Below are 22,156 nucleotides of genomic sequence, written 5' to 3' on the forward strand. Positions count from 1 at the left end.
ATCATGAGTGATCTGATACAATACAATAGTACAATGAAAAGGAATCAGAAACTATACAACATAGAACCACCAAGTAGAACCATGGATACCCAAGTAGTGGGTGATCAAGCCACCACCAAGGTGCCTCGGAGAGAACCTGATGTCGATGTCGATCGTACCAATCACCTGAAAATAGAGAAGATCATAGCATGTCTCTGTGTCCATCACCAATGTCTCGCAGTAGCATACAAGAACATCCTGGCAAAATGCCCCTGAACATAGGTGACCATGGATTGCCCACCTTTGGCCAGACCGCCAAAGTGTCCCCTCCTGTGAGCTCCAAACGAAAGCCTCCCGCTCTCTGTCAGATAACTAGCTCAGCATGAACCTAGATGTCAATCCCAGCTCCAGGATTTGATTCCGCCAAAGACTGAAGTCGATGCGTCAGGGACGTCCCTCTCTAGAACCTGTGCACCGGTATAAAAGTAGAGATGAGGCGCCGCTGCCCCATCTGAACACCTGCTCACAATTCCTCTCTGGCACGAGAGTCGTGAGGGATGACCTCATCACCACCACTAGAAAGCAACCGAGGAAGGGGCCACCAAGCCCTTCCCGTGATCCAAAGAAGAGAATCCCTTCCGCGCCTTGGACTTCACCTTGGTCGGAGGATCGGAGTCGGAGTCTGATGAAAGAGAGGACTCATCGGTAGAGTCAACATCCCGCTTCGTCTTCTGCTCCTTCTTCTTGGAAGCCGCTAACTTCTTGCAGTCCTTCCGCAAATGTCCCTTCTTGCCACAGTGGTAACACTGGGCCTTCGACTTCTTCTTCCCGTCACCCCTCTCTAAAGCTACATAAGCCAAGCCTCCATAATGTGCCGGAAGTCGCCCCTGTAATCTCAAGGATATCTCATGCTCAAGAAGCATCGAGGTCATATGTGTAAAACTGACAAGAGTCGATGATGTCTGCGCCCGCAAAGCATTGGCCACTCCATCAAACTCCAGGGGGAGCTTGTAGAGGACCGTCCCGACGAGATGCGCCTCGGGAAGAGCAGATTGCATGTGCCGAAGCTAGTCCTGTACCTGCGTAACACGAAGAAGAAAAGACTGAATAGTATCTTTCGGCTCAAAGATCATCTGTTGGAGTTGGCCATAAAGTGTGACTGCCCGCATGGTGGAAGGTGCCTCGTACATCTGCTGCAACTTCTACCATACTTCAGGAGATGTCCTACACGAGGTAACCGCCGGTAAGACCGCTTGAGAAATACACCGAAGCAACGCCGAGTAAGCACGGGCATCGTCTGAGTCCCATGTGAGCACCGCTTCCTCATGGTTGTCCTCATCAAAGTCTTCAGGAAGAGGAAAAGGACGGAGAGGTCGAGCAATAGCTCCACAGACGATGTACCATAACCGCTTCTGCACAAACCAAGCTTTCATGACAGCACTCTACGTGAGATAATCAAGTCCATGTAACTTATCATCAGGGGAAGTGCACGGAGGAGCCATATGGAGAGGATAAGAAGAGAAGTAGAGAAGAGATGGAATGTAGAGAGGAAACACAGCCAAAACACAAGCATGGACGACAGAAAATGAGAGTTCACATGCAATATAACCCAAAATCTGATCAATAGAAGACAAAATCTGCCGTAGAAAGTCAAAAACTGCCAAAAACAGCAAAAACGGCCTGAAGTAACAGTCACCCAGCCACGAGAGATGCGGAATCAGCAAAACGCAGGCTGTAAACTGGAGAAAAACAGGTAGAAAACTGTTGCCAGCAGCTGCAGATGAAAAACGCAGGCAGTACAAGGTGCGTAGGCAGCAGGCGATGGCAAAACTGCAAAAAACGCAGGCTGAAAACAGCCCCAAAACAGGTCGCCTGGCTGCTACAGCAGTCGCCTGATCAGCAGGGGTACAAAACAGTTCTGAAATCAGCAATAAAACACAGCAGAAACACACATCCTGAAAACTGATACCATGTCAGAAGTGGAGCAGCGGTGGAAGCATAAACATGTGCTGAAATAAACTGCTGAAACACAAGACAAAAAGAGAAAAGAAAAGAACACGATACAAATGAGAACTCAGATGTATGCACAGGAAATGGAATCCATATATCTGAACACGAGACAGTCGCATACAACAGTGAGTCACTGGCTGCGTGGGCACTGGCACTGGCTCTGGCTCCTCTCTCCACAGAGTCTGCAGATGGTGAAGATGATGATGATGACTGAGGAGGAGCATTGAGTATAAATAGGCTGAAAAAGTGGGGAGCAATAATGCTGGTCGGACAGCATTAATGCTGGCCGACTGGTGCATAAAAATGCCCCAATGGCATAAAATGCCACACCAGAAAAAAACTAAAATACCGAATAAAAATGCCCAGCCCAGATCAAGCTCGGACTCACACATGAGCTGACAAATACTCTGCTAACACATGTATCATTCACCTCCTGCAAGTTCTGGTGGAGAGAGGGAGCAAGTGCTAGTGCCTTCATAGCTAGTAACTCACATTGGATCTTGAGTCATTGGATCTGTACTATCTCATATCTTGGTATATGGATTCCATTTCCTGAGCATCTCTTTGCTTCTGAGTTCTTTGTGCAGTATTTTTTTATTTTGCAGTGTTTCTCTTTCCTTTGTCTTTTGTGTTTGGTAGTCTATTACAACAGTTTTACACACTTTTATCACTACATCAACTTTTGACACTTCATTGTCTCTGAGTTACTCTAGCCCTAATTGTGTTATGTTATAAGTTTGTGCCTTGTTTGACATTTGTATTTGTGTTTCTATATTAGGGCATTTCTTTACACACAATCGATCATACGCTCAATATTTCAAGCCATCATTGAGGGGGCATAGGGGAGGTGGTTATACTGCTATTTTGTCAATTTTTGCAAGGCCTTTGACACAATACCCCATGCCAGGCTCATGTAGAGACTATAGGAGCTGAAGGTCCCAACTACTAAGATGAGAGGGGATACTAGCACTATATGAATCTATCGCAAGATAGGTACAAGCACCAGGAGGGTTGTCAGAGGAGATCACCAATACGAGTGGAGTGAAACAGGTGTGGCCACTCTCACCTACTCTATTCAAGCTTTATATTGATAAGATATCAAATAATATTAATAGACTTGGAGGAGAGGGATACTGCCTCAAAGCCGATACCCATATTATTGAATGTAGATGATATAGTCCTCATCTCCAGCACACCAAAGGGATTGCACTGCCACCTAAATGCACTAAAGGCCTTCTATCAAGTCCACTATCCATCGATCCATGAGATCGTCAAAGTAGAGATGGAAGCACCACCCATAGTAGCAGAGGCCCTTTTCCAAACCGTGACTTTCCTGCATAGGCTCTAGAGATTGCGGAGGCAAAGATACTCTTGGCTCGCACTAGAGTCATCTAGACAGCTAGCATTACAAGGGGATACTGAGGGCTGGTATACTTGGACAAAGACATAGTTACAACTACATGGATTACACATGAATCACCTCCCACTCTTGTAGTAGAGCTTGGATTGCCCTCACCTAGATCTCACTCGAGAGGAGCGGAACCGCATCATAAGGATTATTCAGCTACACACAGCCAAGACATGGGTGACACCTACTAAGGATTTAGGAACAAAGATGACTTTCCAGTGGAAACATCTTCGGCGAAATTTCTCTCGATGGTTTTCTTACCTATCTGAGAGAAATGGATGCATACTTGTGTCTCATGATTTACGATGCGCTATTGGACAGCTCCATACATCCTCACACCAGCTACGGATCGTGATAGGTAGATACAGCATAGATTCCCCTCGAAGGACACGATTTGCCAACTTTGTCAGCTCAAGCCAAAGACAAAGGAGCATTACACATGCAAAAGCACAATGTATTATGAGATCAAAGGCTGGTTTTGACATTAATTTGTATTCATCAGCTATATATTGTTTATTCTCCATTTAGTTAGTCATAGCATTAGATGACAGGTATTTTGGGACTTGGGAAAATTCTATGACTTTCAAATATAACATTTTTGGCCTTTTGTAGACGTTAATCTGTGTGTGTGTGTGTGTGTGTGTAGAGCTTTTCATACATTTCCCCATGAATTTCAGATTTCGAATTGTTTATATATTCCAAGTCAAACTAGCAATTCAAAGGTAGTGCCAACAAATGAGCATGGAAAAGCTCAAAAAGTTTTGAGAGTGTCATACATTTCCCATGATTTTCAGCTTTTAAATTGTTTATATACGGCAAGTCAAACTTACAATTCAAAGGTAGTGCCAGCAAATGCAAGTAAACGAGAACAAACCTACTTCAGACAGAGCCACAAGATGTAGTAAATGAGAACCTGACGAATTTCGTTGAATCTGGTTTTGGCATCTCCTTCCAAACCCACGCCATTAAGTGTTGCCTCCTTCAATTCACCTTACAAAATGTCATGAAACAAGATAAAACCCTTCAGCAACTCAACATCCAGATTTTCCTAGTTACTGCATTCTGATGAGTTATAACTAATCAGACAGGGCCAAAAAAAAAAAGAAGATATTCCCTTAATAACCAAAAGCTTCAATAGCCTGTCGTGATATGCACATAGAACACTGCATATTCCTCCAGCTTAAAGAACATCATAAACTATTGTTGACTTGTGCATTCTGAAGCTTTGTTTTGCTAGTATGCTCTTTCTTCCACGCACTTTGCAAATTTTCTTTACTGCTGCCAGTTTCTGATCCATGCCAGATACTTCTGAACACACTCAATCTGATTCCATCTCCCAGAGTCTGTGGATGTGTTAATTAAATCGCACCTTCTAGTGGTAATGATAATATATCATCAAATTTCCCAAGTGACCCTTCTATGCAATCAACATGAATCTAAAGGCCTTGCCAAGATTTTAGCTTCCCAAAATCAAAATAGCTTTGCTGCTCTCTTCAACTTACCAACATAGTCAAAATGGCCTAACAATCAGAAAAGGCTGCTGCAGCCTCTCTAATAACTCTTATAGAAGTGTCCAGGGTTGAGGGGTTTTGACAATGGGATGCAAGAGATACCTTAACGATTCTCTTATTCTCCAATATATTTCTATGACATGAAGCATTACAGTAAAATAGTTTGGGAGATAATGAATCCTCATTGTACATCTCTCAGCCCATATCCAAATCCACCAACCTATATAATGGCTAACAATTGTGGAATAATGGCAACTTAATAAGGTCTCTGCCATCCTACCCATCAATTTGTATATCATCAAAACGTTCTTACTGCATACATTCTTAATACTCCACTTGCCCTCAGCAGACGTTGATAGAGCATACTGCTGCAAACATGCAATTTGCATACTTGAAATCCCATGTTGATGGAATAGCATACACCATGCTTGTCATACAAAGATTGATTGTTTAGAATGTCTAAAGTATTGGTGCTGGTTTTATCTCAATTAAATTAACCAATAACACCAATAAATATCCTGCCAATCAAGTTAAATAGCAGTTCATAGAAACAAGGGGTTGCTTACCACAAGTGACATGCAGGTTACAAACGCAGCTATAAAACCAATACCTCTCTCTTCAGACACATACAAAATGCAACATGATCATTAAAAACATGTACCTTTAACAATCCGTTGTTGAGCCTCTGTTAAAGTATCCCACAAAGAGCCTTCTCGTATTGCTTTGAAAGCCTCATAGATAGGCTTGCTTTGACCTAGTCTCAATTGAAATGCAACTTTTTCTGGCTGCACACAGTGGCATATATGAGCTTGAAAGGTCCTTAATATGTAAAAATCACCTTTATGATTCATTCCTGATTACTTCGTAAATTGCTAGACCAGCACATTGCTGACCCAAATAACCATAAGAAACATTTCGGCGGCGACCATTTACATAAGGCTTCTAAAACTAAATGAAACCATCTTGCAGTACTTACCATTATCATAAGTTCTGTTTTTCTTTTCTTAAAGAAACAATTGTACAGATAGGTACATGGAGCTCACCTGCACTGTTTCAACAGCAACTCGAAGCTCAGGTGAATCCTTCACTCCCTTCAGATGGCTCACGGTACCCCATGCAATACTCAGTTTATCTACAATTCTTTCCAAAGGTTCAACCACACCAGACCATGATGGACTTACATTGTCTTCCAACTTTATCAGATCCTCCTCCTGTAAAACCATACACAAACTCAAACTTGTAGCTGTCAAATGAAGAGCTTGAGCTTTATACACTGGCCAAACAATATCATCACAAGTTCATATCAATCAAGATGCTCCCACACTTCTAAGGAAGCATACAACAGCACTTTCTGTCATTGAGTACAAGAGAGGGCTTGTGAGATACCTTTGCAAGCATGTTGAATATAGTCCTCCACCATAAAAGACTCTAACAATGCACTCTCATATCTGACATCTTAGATCTGGGGTGTCTAGGTTTTGGAAAGTCAATGTCGCAATTTATCAACCTTTCAGCACTTCCAAGGGAAAATTTCCAGTATATTCCATCAGTTTCTTGTCTAAAAGGTATTTTCAATCCATGAAAGTTGTTACACATGCAAACCAACTATTGATGCATGAACCCTCAGTCACCTCAACACTATCAGAGGTGTGACATCTACACCAAAAAACTTTCAAACCTAAAGCATGTGCTGCTTCAGATTTTGCTCAAACGTAGCTTTGATGGCAGAATAACATTTCTGTGGTGTGACCAGTATAGAATCATTTCACCCTGAACCAGGCTTAGAGGTGTGACCAGTATAGAATAACATTTTTACCGTGTGACCAGTATAGAATCATTTCGCCCTGATCCAGGCTTAGCAGGACACCACACAAACACAAGGAAAAGAGTTAGCAGGTCAGATTCACCATGATGACATCGCAACCTGCCACATGGCTTCCATACCATCAGTCCAACAGGATCACAAATAGTCAACCAGTAGCAGCATTACGCTTGGCCTAAAGAGAACAGACTTAGGAATTTCCAAGTTGGACTAGCTTGATCATCAATCAGGCTAGTCATCAGTCATATCTTTTGTATGATTTCACAGGTTGGACAATAGTACCACGGCTATGTTAAGCAACCTAGAAATTGCCAGGAATTTATCAGAGTTTTCTGGGATTTTGTCAGCTCTCAAACCAGTCCCAAAAATTTTATTTCATTAAACACTAGTTTCTAGAACTTTGGCGACACAAACAGCTCATGAAGTTCTATAAAAGAGAATCACTGTCACTGGGACTTTTATCCCGTATATCCCTTGTACATTCCCTCTTCTTCACCCACTCTCCATTACTCTTTGCCATCGCCATCATCAAGTTTCTTGCTACCAGTCCCCAATCAGCACCAAGCCTGCCCTCACAGCAACATCTCCTACTGCCCCCATGACCTGTTGCTGCTGCTGACATCATCATCCATGATCAGGTGACATTATCTTGCTGCTGTCCAGGCTGCCATACAGTCTTCTGCCCTGCTGTGCAGCTATGTTTCCATCAGATTGATGGGGCCCTTCCTCACATTTGTGTTTAGGTCCAGGTGGGTTCATCCTCTCCAGTGCATGCCCCATCCATCAGCTGCACTTTCAGCCAGTGCTGCCACTCAATCTTCTACCAGCTGCCCTTTGGACTCAACCCACTCTCCACTGACAGCCATCATGCCCAGAAGATCATTTCAGGCCTCTATAGTAGTGTTTGCTGCCTCTACATCCTTCTTCATCATCCAGCACCAAGCATCGGTGGTTTGTTGCACTTCGGATCCATTCCAGAGGATGATGCTCTTCCTCAGCCTGCTCTCCAAGAGAGACAGCCTTCCCTTCCTTCAGTATCCATTGTATCACACCTTGCATATTCAGACGTCCCAGAGGACAACACTCTTCTTCAGCCAGCTCCCACGAAAGAGGGCCCTCTCCTTCTTGAGCATCCATTGTACCACACCTTGCATATCCAATCTGTTCATTGAGTTTTCATTCAGCATTCTTCATTCACTACTTTTGTTAACCCCTTCCAGGGAGGCGCAACAAAGTAAGCACACAAAAGGGGGGGCGACTGTTCAGCTGGCATGCAATTTTTGGACAAAGATTATTTGGAATTATTTTTGTAAAAAAGAACCAGTCTCACTCCCATGCAAATGGTAAAATCCAAGTGAGGTGTGAGCTCGCGTGGATTACTTGGAGTTATTTTTGTAAAAAAGAACCAGTCTTGCTCCCGTGCAAATGGTAAAATCCAAGTGAGACGTGAGCTCAAAGGCAAGTCGAAAAATAGTTGTAAAATGTAAAATAGTGAGAAACTGGTGTAAAATAGCAAGTTGAAGTGGGGGAGGGACAGTGAGGAACCAGTGTGGAGAAGCTCTTGCTTCCTCTTCTTCTTTCTTCTTCTTCTTCTTTGTAAAGCTTGCACAACAATTGAAGCAAAGGAAGTGGAGCTCACTTGAGGCATATTGCAAGCATTGTGGAGCCATCAATGACCCTTTTGCAAATAGACTACAATGAAAAGGTAAATCGGTAAGTTCACTACATTCCTTCCGATAGTTTGCAATAATTATGTGAGGGGTAGTCATAGCCGAGTTGCTTAGAAAAAGCTTGAAACAATGAGCGTTCCGTTAAGTCCAGCATACATGGCCTGTGAAAGTGACGGCATTTGGGTTCCATTGTCGGGACAAACGGAATTGAGCAACTAAGCACATACCCTCAATGCCAAGCGAGAAAATAGGAGCTTGTACTCTGAAACATTGCACAAATTAGCCTAGGACGAGCGAATCAAGATGCATCGATTTGTTGTTGGTGTGTTTGGATTTTTGTGTTGACAATCCTGTTTGTCATGCCTTGTCATCTCCTACCTGTGAACCTAAGTCTAAGTCCGCCGAGGACTTTTGGAGCTGTGAGAAATTTCTCGTGTTTTGATGGGGGAGGCTACTCATTCTAGAGTGGCTATCTAGATGCATTTCTTTTGTTTGTCGGGTTCCAATGTGTTTTCCATGAGCAATTTCTGCATTTCCCAAGCTATCCACACCACAGGACATTGTTCTTGCCAGTCAATTGTTTTGGTGGTCATCCTGCATTTACTATGCCACAACCAACATTAAATGCCGGTCGGCCAGCATTTAAGGCATTTCTAGACTGCAATCGATCAGCTTAGGGATTTTGTGGCTATTTATAACAATTCCCCACTTGGCAATCATTCATATCATCATCTTCCTTTCTTCCTTGGCAAGTGCACACTCTGACTTTGCCATCTTCCTCCATCTCCACTGCTACCATCATCATCAGCCTAATCTGGTGCCCTCACTGACGTTGTGGGCTGTGTGCAAGGACTAATCTGTCCTTCTGTATTCAGCATTTCTTCCTTGTTTAGTGCAGGTTTCTTTTCTTCTCTTGCAAATTGTCTCTCTCTCTTCCTTTGTGTCCGAGTTCCTTCTTCCATTGCGCACTCTCACACTATATCAAAGCCTAAGTAGGAGCACAGAGTGCAAATTTATTGCAAAGGAGCATACCCAGCCATCAAATGCAGACAACAGCCCTTGCATTTGCTGCAAAATGCAGCCGTTTGAGGAGGCAGTGGCAAAATCTGGGTGGTCAACACTTGCATTTTCAGCCAAGTGACCCTTTTCCTACCAAGTCAGTAGCATTTATTGCTGCCACATCAGCTTTTGTTGCTGATCATCTTTTGGAGACAGCAGCACTTCTATGGTTGCAAGGGATAGTTATTTTCCTCCAGGTGGACCATCTACATTGGATCCTTCGAGATCCTATAGCTACTTTCCACTGTTTGAGGGCCTATATTATCCGAATGCAATTTCTATTGGTGTCTCTTGCAAGATATTGAAGATGTCTTATACTAGTTCTTTGCTAACTCAAAGGATATGGTCTCTATCCCTTCCTTTCAGAGGCGGAGAGATTGTCGTGCTAGTTCACACAATGAATGGAGATCTCCTAGCCCATTTGTACAAGATCCCTCTCCTCCCCGTTCTCTCCATGTTTCACAGAAGGCCCGTTCTACTAGCCTTCATATGCCGTTCATGGCACCCCCTATACAGGTGCCCATACTCCCTTCTTTACCCAAAGTGGATCAACTTGATGGTTCAAACTACTCGCTCTAGTCGTGTAAGGTGGAGTGTATCCTTGATACATTCAATCTTTGGGAGTTTGTTGATGGTACTACTAGCATCAAGATTGAGTGAGCTAGGATCGAGACTACAAATTGAGTGTAGAGAGAAGCATGAAAAGAGTGAGCAGCAAGAGTGTGAGCGCAACACAATCGGTATTTGGTACAATGACGAGTGTACCAAAATTTTAGGTTTAGATAATATATAAAGTACAATAGTGTAAAGGTGTGTTCACACCTAAACATTGTAAAAAGGCATAGTGAGCCTTTATTCCCAACATTTGTCACTCACCCTATTCCCCGTCTAGTGGAGGATCCCACCATTGGATCATGAGGCCTTATGGGATCGGCTCAATTCTAGAGCCCAATCTTTCCTCTTTATGAGCTTACAAGATTCTATCCTAGTGCATGTGCGAAGGTTGGGAAAAGTAGCAGAAGTGTGGACAAAGCTTGCTTCTTTGTACCATCAAAAGACATTTCCCTACCGGATTACTCTCCATAAGAAATTACGGATGCTCTCGCTGTTGATGATTCTCCTTCCATGAAGGATCATATCAACAGGTCTAAGGACATGAGGAATGAGCTTGCATCCCTTGGCAGGATGATCTCTTCAAAGGATATGCCTATGATTCTTTTGACCCAATTGCCATCTCCCCAGTTTGATGTCTTCCACACTAGCCTTTTTACATCAAGGACCCATGAGAAGCTTTTATGGGAGGAGCTTTTCCGGCTTGTTTTGGAGCATGACACGCATGCCAAAGCGGTAGCCAGTGGATCCACCTCCACCAAAGCTTTTGTCGCAAGTTCAAAAGGGAAAAAGAAGAAGAAAGGGCAGTCAACAACTAAAAGACGAGAGTTCTTCAAGCTCTGACCCCGACTTGGAGAAGCCTAAATGCCCATACTATGGAAAAGAGATACATCCAGAGAAGAAATCTTGAAAGAAGTACCCTCACCTTCACCCAGGAGCAAAGGATAGAGCTAAAACGTCCAAGCCTTCTACCTCCACTCCAACGATCACCCATGAGTCAATGTTCCTTCATATTGTTGACTTAAAGGAGCCTTCTTCAATGGTTGCCTCATCTTTTAAGAGACCTTTGGCTGGTTGATAATGGAGCTTCTAGTCATATGACTCCACAAGGTGATTTGTTATAGAATATATGCCCTTCTAAGGGATCAGTCATTGTTGGTGACATTGTATTGGTAAGTATTTGTGGTATTGACACTTTTCCCTTGTTTCGCCCTTTCACAGGCCCTTTATGTTGGTGACATTGTATTGGTGCATATTTGTGGTGTTGACACTTTGCCCTTGTTTCATGACTATGCATTGAGCTCCCTTTCACAGGCCCTTTATGTTCCAGACTTAGGCTTTCCACTCCTCTCAGTTTATGGCCTTACTAGGCTTGGTACCCGGGTCATCTTCACCGAGCAAGCCATTTGTATTGAGGATTCTTCTACAAGGGTTGTTATCATGACAAGTTGGCAGGAGAGTGGGCTTTACAAGCTCCATTACCCTTCTCTTATGCATAGTCCTCCCAAGTTTCTTCCCATCCTCCACCTTCTTCTTCGGTGGTTCTACTGTAACCCCCCATCCCCTTCAGAGGGGGATGATCTCCGTAATGCAATTGTGGATTTCCTAGTCCCTAGTGTTTCTAAGGAGGTTTCCCACAATCGTGAGGAGCTTCTTCATCGGCAGCCCTCATCGATAGACTTCATCGACATTGGCATTCCTCTTGCCACCCCAGGAACTGTTCTTCCTTGGCCTTCCACCCCATCCAGGATCTAAGAGGGGGTGTTAGTAGTCCTGTTTGTCATGCCTTTGTCATCTCTTGCATGTGAGCCTTAGTTTGAGTCAAATGAGGACTTTTGGAGCTCTAGCAAGTCTATTGTGTGTTTTTATAGGGGAGGCTACTCATTCTAGAGTGGCTATCAGGGTACATTTCTTTTATTTGTCGAGTCCTAATATGTTTCCCATGAGCAATTTCTACATTTCCCAAGTTGTCCACACCTGCTGGACATTATCCTTGCCAGTCAGATTTTTTTTTAGCCATCCGGCATTTATTATGCCACAACCAGCATCAAATACTAGTCGTCCAACATTTATATGCTGGTCGGCCAGCATTTATGGCATTTCTAGACCACACTTGGCCAGTTTAGGGGTTTTGTGGCTATTTATAAGGTTTAAAGCTTTTGAAGACTAATAAAATATAAAACTCTTACACCTCTAGTTATCAAGACAAAAAATCAAAAGCAGGGAGCTTGAGAAAAAAATCCATGGGTCATTGAGTGCAATTCCTCTTGCTTTTTCTTGACTTTTGCTTTTAAGTTCTCGCTTTGTGCATTTGCGTTTTCACATTTTCCCTTTTGTAAAAGATGGGAAAGTAGTGACGCTATAGAAACGAGGCAAGACAAGTGAGAAGAGGTCACCTTGAGAGCATTGAGAAGAAGAGCAAAGGACGCGAAAGGACACGGATTGTGACCTTGCTTCTTCTATTAGCATGCAGGTATGAGCTTCAAGGCCACAAGTTGAACTTTGCCCATATTATTTCCTAGTACTTGGATTTCAATTTCTAGAGAGTTTGAAGATATTGTTTTGTCTCAAGACTCCTCTTCCTCTCAAAGGATTTTTCATTAGACCTCTCTCCCATCCAATTGATTTTCTTTAAATGCTAGGCCAATTCTTCACCAAGAATTCCCCCTCATTCTTTCAGCTTGAAGGCATTGACAAGGCCGAATAGGCCTTAGCCTTTTTCATTTTGAAGGCTTTCGTTTGGTAAATTAGAAATAGGCTTTTTGGTTGGCAATGCGTGAATGCACAACAGAAGAGAAACACAAACACAGAGAGAAGCACAGAGAGAGAGAGAGAGAGAGAGAGAGAGGGGGGAAGTAGAGAATGAGGGAAGAATACTGCACTGACTAAAGAAGAATGTTGATGAAATGATGGACTGATCAGTCCTTGCATGCAGCCCAAAGCGTCAATAAGGGCACCAAATTGGGCTGATGACAATGGCAACACCAAGCATGGAGAGTCAAAGTGTCGGAGTGTGCGCCTACAAAGGGGAAGACTGAAGATTGAAGAGTGTGTGTGTCTGCCAAGTGGGGGGCTGGCTATAAATAGCCATAAATGCCCAAATTTGGCCGACCTGCAATAAATGTTGGTCACATAGAAAGAAATGCTAGAAAAAATAGGGGACACCCCAAAAAAATCCCAAATGACAAAGACAATGTCTAGCAGGTGTAGGCAAACTATGGAGAGTAGTAACTTGCCAAGGAATGCACACAGGAAGCCAACAAATAAAGAAAATGCACCTAAACTGCCAAAGCTCATATGCCTCCATCAGACACATGACTAACACGGGCAGGCTAACACCCCTTCTCAGATCCTGGGAGTGTCTAAAGACCCAACAACCTCATGTGATGAAGTGGAGAATCCTTGGGCAAAGGCTTTGTGAAGAGATCAGTTGCATTGTCCTCCCTAGACAGTAGGCCATTGCCAACTCAGAATCCACAATCCATTCTTAAACGTAGTGGTATAGAACCTCAATGTGCTTTGTGTGAGCATGAAACGCAGGGTTCTTAGCCAAAGCAAGAGCACTCTCTTTGTCCACACACAGCTTCGTAGGTCCTGGTAGAGGAAAGCCAATCTCTGTCGATATGCGGCGAAGCTAAACCGCCTCCATAGCTATAGAACATAGGGCACGATACTCTGCCTCCGTAGAAAAAAGGGCCACAATAGGCTGCTTCTTGCTGCTCCACGAGATAACGCCTAAGCCAAGGGAGAAGGCTTATATGACCTGTAGTGGATCTCCGTGAATCCACATCACCTACCCAGTCAAAATCACTCCAACCAAAGAGAGTAACCCCCTTTCCATACCTCATCCCGCAGGATCCGGTCCCCCTATAAATAACGAAAAACACACAAGGCTACGGTCCAATGCTCCTAAGTGAGTCTTCACGAAAGAAGACAACAGAGCCACAACAAAGAAAATATATGGCTAGGTGTAAATAAGCCAAATGAGGGAGCCAACAAGACACTTGTAACGGGTGGTGTCATGAGGACATGTATTTTTGAAAACTCACTTAACATGTAGATTAATTTTTAATCACATGATTAAGTAAATGTTGCACATGTAAGGTGCAATTGAGATTAAAGTAAATTTACAAGCCTGGGACTCGAAGAAATCACGAGATGTCAAAGGCAAAAGTTGCTATAAGTTATGCCGCACAAGTACTTAGTAGTATCTGGTGCTAGTTGTTGGCCTAGGTCATCCATTTGGCCATTAGTGTCAATTGGTGACACTAGAGAAGTGGCGTTTAATGGTACCTAACACCAATCTAATGGTCCAAGATGACACAGAGACACTTGGGAATGGAAGTTGCCTAGCCAATTTACTTATTGGCCAGCCATATTATTTTTCAAGGCACCGAAGTAATTATTAGATTAATTTTCAGTATTTAAAGACTGAAAATTAATATTTAATTATAGAAAATGCTGGGAAACCCATTTGAGAAGGCTGCTACTTGTCAAAAATGCCCATGTAAGACTAAAAAACGTCTCTAGAGGCTGGAGAGAGGTATTTTTAAAAATTCAGCTTGCAAGAGAGAGAGAGGGGAGGCTACTGGTCTAATTTGCAACCATTGGAGGACCTTATGAGGCTACCAAGGGCAGGAGAAGACCAATCAGTCGCTAGAGACTGCATCTACAGGCTATTGAGACAGGGCATCAGCAGTAAATGACTTCTTTTCTTCAGTTCTTTGCATCTACAAGCTATTGTGGCAAGAAAGTAGCTGCATTTGATTGATTTTCAGTCATTCTTCGCGACAAAACTCTGAATTTTCTTTCTCTACAGCTTTCCATCTCATCTCCCAGCCATTTCACAACCTTGCTCTAAAGATCTCAGCATTTGGACCCCTAGAGGTTGAGAAATTTCAGATTTCTCTGCTGTAAAACCTACTCTGCAGCAGCAAAAATTAGGGTTTAGCGGCAACCTCGGGAAGCGTGCCAAAAATTGGAAGCTCCAAGACTTGGATTCAACAGGGCTGAAACGGTTTTTAGCCTATTCAAGTGGGTGAAGGCTAATTGATTGCCCAAATAAAGGGGCAAATCGGATTAAAGACTTGCTAGTGATTCATCACAACAAGGGGTGTTGGAATACGGAAAGGGATTGAGAGAATCCCACTATAAATCAACTTCTTCAATAACGCTAAAGAAATACCAAAAGGGGCGCCAATTTTGGGACCAATCAGGTGTGCATTGTCCAAGATCAGTAGGTAAATTTGTATTTTCAGATTTGCACTAATTGTTTGCTACTGTAATTAAGTTGTAATCAAGGATTTACCACCCATCCACGGAAGGAATGCTGGTTACAAGTGGCATCAATAAGGGGAACTCCAATTGCCAAAAGCTTGAACTCTAGGTCTATGGAGCATAAAATAGACCAACAATTGCCTATACCAAACTCCAAGAGAAGCTCAAAAATGTGCATGTGCTACAAAACAAAAATATTGTGTGCCATCTGATAAATCTCCAAACCAAGGAAAAAGTGAAGGATCCCTAGATCCATCATGTCAAACTCCTCTCGCAAAATCGCCTGAGTATGATCAACTTCCTGAGTATGGCTCCCTGTAATGGTAAGATCATCCACATACAAGATGAGCAAAACACACCTGTCACCCGCAACCTGGAAACATAGGTTGGGGTCATGAGTGGAGCGATGGAAGCCATTCTAAAAAAAGAAGCGATCGATCCTCTAGTACCAAGCTTTGGGAGCTTGCTTCAAGCCCCCAAAGCTTGCTTCAAGCCATAAAGAGCTTGCCGCAATCATAGACATGGTTTTCCTTCCCCTGCACAGGAAAACTAGGAGGCTGGAAAACATAAGTCTCTTCTCAAGGACACCACAAGAAGGTAGACCTTACGTCCATCTAATAAACAGGCCAGCAATGGTGGGCTGCAAAAGCCAAAATAACTTGAACAGAAGAGATCCGAGCCCCCACTCCTCGAACAAAACTGTAGAGTTGTTACCAATGGTGATTGTGCCTCCTCTAGCAATCAAGTCCTAAAGCCAATCGTGTAGAGTTGTTACCAATGGTGACTGTGCCTCCTCTAGCACTCAAGTCCTAAAGCCAATCATGTATATAGATCATGTGAGAAGAGGCCCCACTATCAACAAGCCAAGGCTTCTCCTCAATGGAAGAAGCAAAAGTTGTATCCTCCTCAGCAAATACATGCACAAAGACAGACTTTGTCGTCATAGGGGTAGCATTCGAAATCCTTCTCCTTTGGCTTTAAATGGGATACTTTTGCCAACACCTTTGTTTGGGATGAGTACCCCTCCCACACGATGGCCACTTGGGCAGCTTCTCATCCTTCTTGTCCTCCTGCTTCTTGTCCTTGGCCTCTACCTTCTTCTTCCCACCACCTGTACCTACAGTAAATGCCTTGGTGGAGCCAAAACCACGGGCCCCAATCTCTCTGAGTCACTCATCATGCTCCAAGACATGTAGTGAAAGCTCCTTCCATAAGAGGGTCTCATAGGTCCTCGATGCGATAAGGCTAGTGTAGAAGACGTCAAACCAAGGAGATAGCAGCTGAGTCAGAAGGATCATAGCCATATCTTCAGAGGATATCATCCAACCAAGAGAGGCAAGCTCACGTCTCATGTCCTCCATCTTCATTATGTGCTCCTTCATAGAGGAGGAATCATCAAGACTGAGCATCAGTGACTTCTTCTCCAGGGAAATCTTGTGGGCAAACGTCTTATGCTAATACAAAGATGCAAGCTTCATCCACACTTCGGCCGCAATCTTCAACTTGCGAACATGCACAAGGACAAAATCCGGCAAACCCATAAAAAGAAAGGATCGAGCTCGTGAGTTGAGCCGATACCACAAGGCTACACGGTCCATAGAAGTTCCATCTCCGGGATCCTCCTTAGGATGGGGGATAGAATCTAAAACAAAAGCCCAATGATCGAAGGTGGCAAGCATGCACTCCACCTTACATGACCACAACGAATATTCAAACCATCAAGTTTGTCTTCTTTGGGTAATGAAGGTAAGACAAGCACCTATAATGAAGGCATCAAGGATGGTACCTTCACTGAGAACAAAGCCTTCTATGAAAGATGAATAGAAGGGGGATGCTGTTAGAGATCGTAGCCTGATCAGGGGATCAGGGGCAGCAGGGCAGGTTTGGTGGCAGTCTGCACAGTCGGACTGTGCAATCGGACTGCCACGTGGCAATCCAACTGCCTGCAGCCTAGTCGGCTGCATTTAATGCAGCCGACCTGTTCTGGTTGCGCCCTATTTCTGGCGCCCTATTTTCTGGCAGATCTCAGCTATTTATACCCGACGTTCCCAGCAATCTTACACACTTCTCTGACGCAGATTACAGACCGGTGGCGCGCAGATTCTGTCTCTGTTCACAGATTTCAGACAGCAGACAGTGCAGACTGCAGCAGACTTCGAGGTGGACAGCAGGTTGCATCGTCGAGGTGGAGACACGCAGTCCAGCGCACTGCACCCGTGTATATCTTTGTATTCAGCATTCTTTATACAGCAGATCTTCATCGTCCACTATCTCTTTCTCTCCCTTCTCTCTCTGCGTTCTCTCTCTCTCAGTCCTACGCTTCCGCACCGTTGCACTCTGACATGGTATCAGAGCAGTTTTTAAGGGCTGACTGAGCGCAGAATCGACCTGAAGAGGAGTTTCCATCGCGACACATTTGCGTTTTTTGCGTTTAAGGGTAGATAGGAGGGCTGCGCCTTGGAACAAGGCTGAAACGAGTGTGGGCGCACAGGAAAGGAGTACAGGTGGTGGATTTGTTGCTGTTTACTGCTGTTTGACACGGAGGAAGTTTGAGTTTTCAGCCTACAAGTGCAGGTTTTGCTTTTTCATCGCCTCCGGCGGGTGAAGAAGCTTCAGGACGCGGAAGAGCCTTAGCAGGCTGAGTTTTCCCAGTCAGAGGGGGCTGCTTTTGCGTTTGTGAAGGCATTGCAGGTGAAGATGTCTACAGAGATGGACCTGGAGTTCCAGGCGATTATGGACTGGAAGGCGCCTGTCTTACCGGCTCTTCCTACAGATCAGAAGCTCGACGGCGACAACTACCGCATTTGGCGCGTCATGATGTTGGCCATCCTTGAGTCCTATGATTTGGCGGAGTTGGTACAGGAGGAGATTGACCAGCCCTCGGTAAGAGATGAGTCCAAACTCTCTTCCGATGCTCATGCGGAGTTGGCCAAGGCCCAGTCTCATTGGGACAAACTGAATGCCAGGATTCGATCCTTTCTCTTTCTATCATGCACTACAGCCGTGATGGCTCACATCGAGCACTTGACGGTGGCTCGGGAGATATGGCTAGAGCTTGATCAAATGTACAATCGGATGACCCTGATGAAGAGGGTTTCTTTGGAGGTACAAATGCGGACCTTGTCCGTCAATAAGTCTTCTTCGCTACGGGAACACATTAACAAGCTAAGGCAGCTACAGATGCAGGTTCAGAATGCGGGGAAGCCGATTTCCTCCGTAGACATGGCGATCACACTATTGTCCCAGTTGCCGCCACGATTCGATACATTTTACTCTGCCCTTATTGCTTCGGGGCGAGAGTCTACTCTTCGGTGGGAAGAGTTGGTTCCTATGGTTTTGGACCAAGAGGAACAGTTAAAGGGACAGAATGCTTCCAAGTCGGAGGCGCTGGTAGGTCAAGCCTCTCAGAAGAAGGGGAAGGACCAAAAGAAGAAGAAGGGGGATAACAAGTCCAAGAAGGACAAGGAGAAGGACAAGGACAAAGATTCCACGTGCCACATTTGTGGAAAGACTGGCCATTGGAAGAAGGATTGCCCTGACAAAGACACGAAGGACACCAAGGATTCTGAAGCGGTGGCTGCACCCTCATCAGCTGCATTTCTTCATCTAGCTGTCATTGAGGATGCTTCACCGAATGCTTCTGATGCTGCGATGATGGCTCCCCAAGCTCGAGAGTGGATTGTTGATAGTGGTGCCTCACGGCACATGACTCCTTCATCAGATGGTGTTGCCCAGCTGCGACCCTCGCGTGGGCAAATTCTCATTGGAGACAGCTCTTCAGTTTCTATTGCAGGTCGGGGTAAGATGCAGCTTATTCCGGATGGACGAGGTGGTACCCATACCTCAGAGGTTTTGCATGTACCAGGATTAGGGTACCATCTCCTTTCAGTTCATAAGATTTGCTCCCTTGGTCTTTTGGTGGAGTTTGACAATTCTACGGTGCGAGTCCTTAATCGTGGATCGAGGAAGGTTCTCTCATCCGGGTATGAGGAGAACGGCATTTACAAACTGAAGTCTTCCACCGCCCTATCTACTCTTCTTCTTACCTCACAGTCACAGTCAGGATTATGGCATGCTCGGTTTGGTCACCTGAACTATGACTATCTTCGGAGGGCATCACGTGGACAGCTTGTTCGAGGGTTGCCAGATATAGTGGTGAGCCAGCAGCCATGTGTCTCCTGCATTCGGGGGAAGCAGCATAGGGATGCCATTCCCCACACAGCTTCGCGGCGGTCTACTTCCCCGATGGAGCTAGTATCTACGGATCTATGTGGCCCTATGAGGAATGAGTCCCTGCGTGGGAGCTCGTACTTCATGCTGATTGTGGATGACTATAGCAGGATGACATGGGCCTACTTTTTGGCATTAAAGTCAGAAGCTTTCTCGCACTTCAAGGATTGGCTTCTCTTTGAGGAGAACTGATCGGGCCGGAAGTTGAAGACCTTGCGATCCGACAAGGAAGGTGAATTTGTGTCTAATGAGTTTGCTCGGTTTTGTGCAGATAGAGGAATTCACCAGGAGTTTGCCAATACCAATACTCCTCAAGAAAATGGTATTCTTGAACGGAAGAACCGCAGTGTAATCGAGATGGCGCGCACCATAATGGAGCACCGACAGACCCCTCAGGTTCTGTGGGCCAAGGCTGTGGCTACTGCAGTCCACATCCTCAATCGATCCCCTACTTCGGTTGTGGAAGGGATGACCCCATTTAAGGCTTATTTTGGGACGAAGCCAGATGTTTCTTACTTTCGGGTCTTTGGGTGTGATGCCTGTGTTCACATTCCCAAGGCTCACCGTGATAAATTTGAAGCGGCTTCCTGAAAACAGGTATTTGTTGGCTACAGCTCCCAGTCCCAAGGCTACCGACTGTATGATCCCGTCAAGCGGGATGTGTACACTAGCCGTGATGTGCGGTTTGAGGAGGTTCCGGCTACTTCAACAGGTGAGGAGCATCCCGTTCTTGGAGATCCAGGGGAGAGTTGGGCTCCTACTACGGTTCCACAGCCCGTGCCTTTTGATTATGATTCTGTTTCTGACACAGAGTCTACTGTTCCACCGGACACCTCTGAGGAGTTACCACCGGTAGGTATCCCAGAGTCTTCTGCTGATGGAGAACGTCGAGGGGAGGTTCGGCCTCCTCCTCGCTGGGCCCGTGGCACACTCCGTGATTCAGGGATCGAGGGGGTTCCTGAGGAGTGGGGACCGCAGGATGGTCCGCGGCGGTCACGGAGACACCATGCACATTTGACGGAGCTTGTTTGCTCCAACTATTGTTTGATAACCCGTGTGATGCAGGATCGAGAGCCCACCTCCGTGAAGGCGGCTTTACAGTCCGCCCCATGGAAGAAAGCTATGGAAGCTGAGTTGGAGGCTATTGAGAGGAATGGCACTTGGTCACTCGTGCCCCGCCCCCCGAAGAAGAAGGTGATTGGAGTCAAGTGGGTCTTCAAGACCAAATACCTCAGTGATGGTACTTTGGATAAGCACAAGGCTCGCCTTGTTGCTAAAGGTTTTACACAACGCCCAGGTATTGACTGTCATGACACTTTTGCCCCCACAGCTCGTATGGCGACCATTAGAGCTGTTCTTGCTTTGGCTGGCCATAGGAGATGGCCTGTTTATCAGTTGGATGTGAAGTCGGCCTTCCTGAATGGTGATTTGAAGGAGGAGATCTATGTTGAGCAGCCTCCTGGTTTTGGTTCTTCAGATGGGAAAGTCTATAGGTTGAAGAAGGCCTTGTATGGCCTCAAGCAGGCTCCGCGTGCATGGAACGAGAAGATTGATTCGTTCCTCCAGTCTCAGTTGGGATATCAGCGGTCCAAGGCCGATCCGCAACTATATGTTCACACTTCCGAGGATGGTTGTGTGCTGTTTGTATTATATGTTGATGATTTGATTGTCACAGGTGATGATGCACAGCAGGTCCAGGAGACGAAGTCAGCTTTACATCGGACGTTCGAGATGACGGATTTGGGTCTACTCCATTTCTTTTTGGGCCATGAGATTTATCAGTCTCAGAGGGGAATCTTTATCTCTCAACAGAGATATGTACAGGAGCTCTTGGTGTCTTTTGAGATGGAGGATTGTCGGGCCCTTTCTACTCCTATGGATCCAAACTAGAAGGCCACTTCCCATTCAGCTTCTCCTTTGGCGGATGCGTCCCGCTATCGACAGTTGATTGGGTCCTTGATTTGGCTTCTCAACACCAAGGTTGATCTATTTCTTTTTGGGCCATGAGATTTATCAGTCTCAGAGGGGGATCTTTATCTCTCAACAGAGATATGTACAGGAGCTCTTGGTGTCTTTTGAGATGGAGGATTGTCGGGCCCTCTCTACTCCTATGGATCCGAACTGGAAGGCCACTTCCCATTCAGCTTCTCCTTTGGCGAATGCATCCCGCTATCGACAGTTGATTGGGTCCTTGATTTGGCTTCTCAACACCAGGGTTGATCTATGTTTTGCTGTTGGGCTCTTGGCAGGGTTCATGAGTGAACCTAAGACGATGCATTGGCAGGCTGCTCAGAGGATACTTCGGTATCTGAGGGGGACGTCTGATTTGGGGATTCATTAACCCGTAGGAACAGATGGGTCAGATCTTGTACTTGCAGGTTGGAGCGACTCGGATTGGGCTGGTGACGTAGACCACAGGCGGTCTACTACAGGTTACTGTTTTACTTTGGGTGCAGGTGTTATTTCATGGAGTAGCAAGAAGCAGCCCACGATAGCCCTTTCGTCTACTGAGGCGGAGTATCGGGCCGCGTCTTCCACCACCTGCGAGGTTGTGTGGCTTCGGAGATTATTGGAGGAG

At 45.1% G+C, this 22,156-nt stretch overlaps 1 protein-coding gene across 1 annotated transcript in view; it reads right to left on the reverse strand.

Annotated features, from left to right (window-relative positions):
• LOC148014925 (putative cytosolic oligopeptidase A) overlaps nucleotides 1–22,156 on the reverse strand; it is an 81,299-nt gene that overhangs the window by 53,078 nt on the left and 6,065 nt on the right. Inside the window, exons 2-4 of the mRNA XM_087664942.1 lie at nucleotides 5,952–6,119; nucleotides 5,570–5,693; nucleotides 4,311–4,387 (exon numbers count right to left, since the gene is read on the reverse strand). Coding sequence (XP_087521068.1) covers nucleotides 4,311–4,387; nucleotides 5,570–5,693; nucleotides 5,952–6,119 — 369 coding nt within the window. The remainder of the gene's footprint in view (nucleotides 1–4,310; nucleotides 4,388–5,569; nucleotides 5,694–5,951; nucleotides 6,120–22,156) is intronic.

The sequence above is a fragment of the Lygodium microphyllum genome, chromosome 24 (genome assembly GCF_053477565.2).
Source record: "Lygodium microphyllum isolate KBCC chromosome 24, Lygodium_microphyllum_v1.1.10, whole genome shotgun sequence".
NCBI lineage: Eukaryota > Viridiplantae > Streptophyta > Polypodiopsida > Schizaeales > Lygodiaceae > Lygodium > Lygodium microphyllum.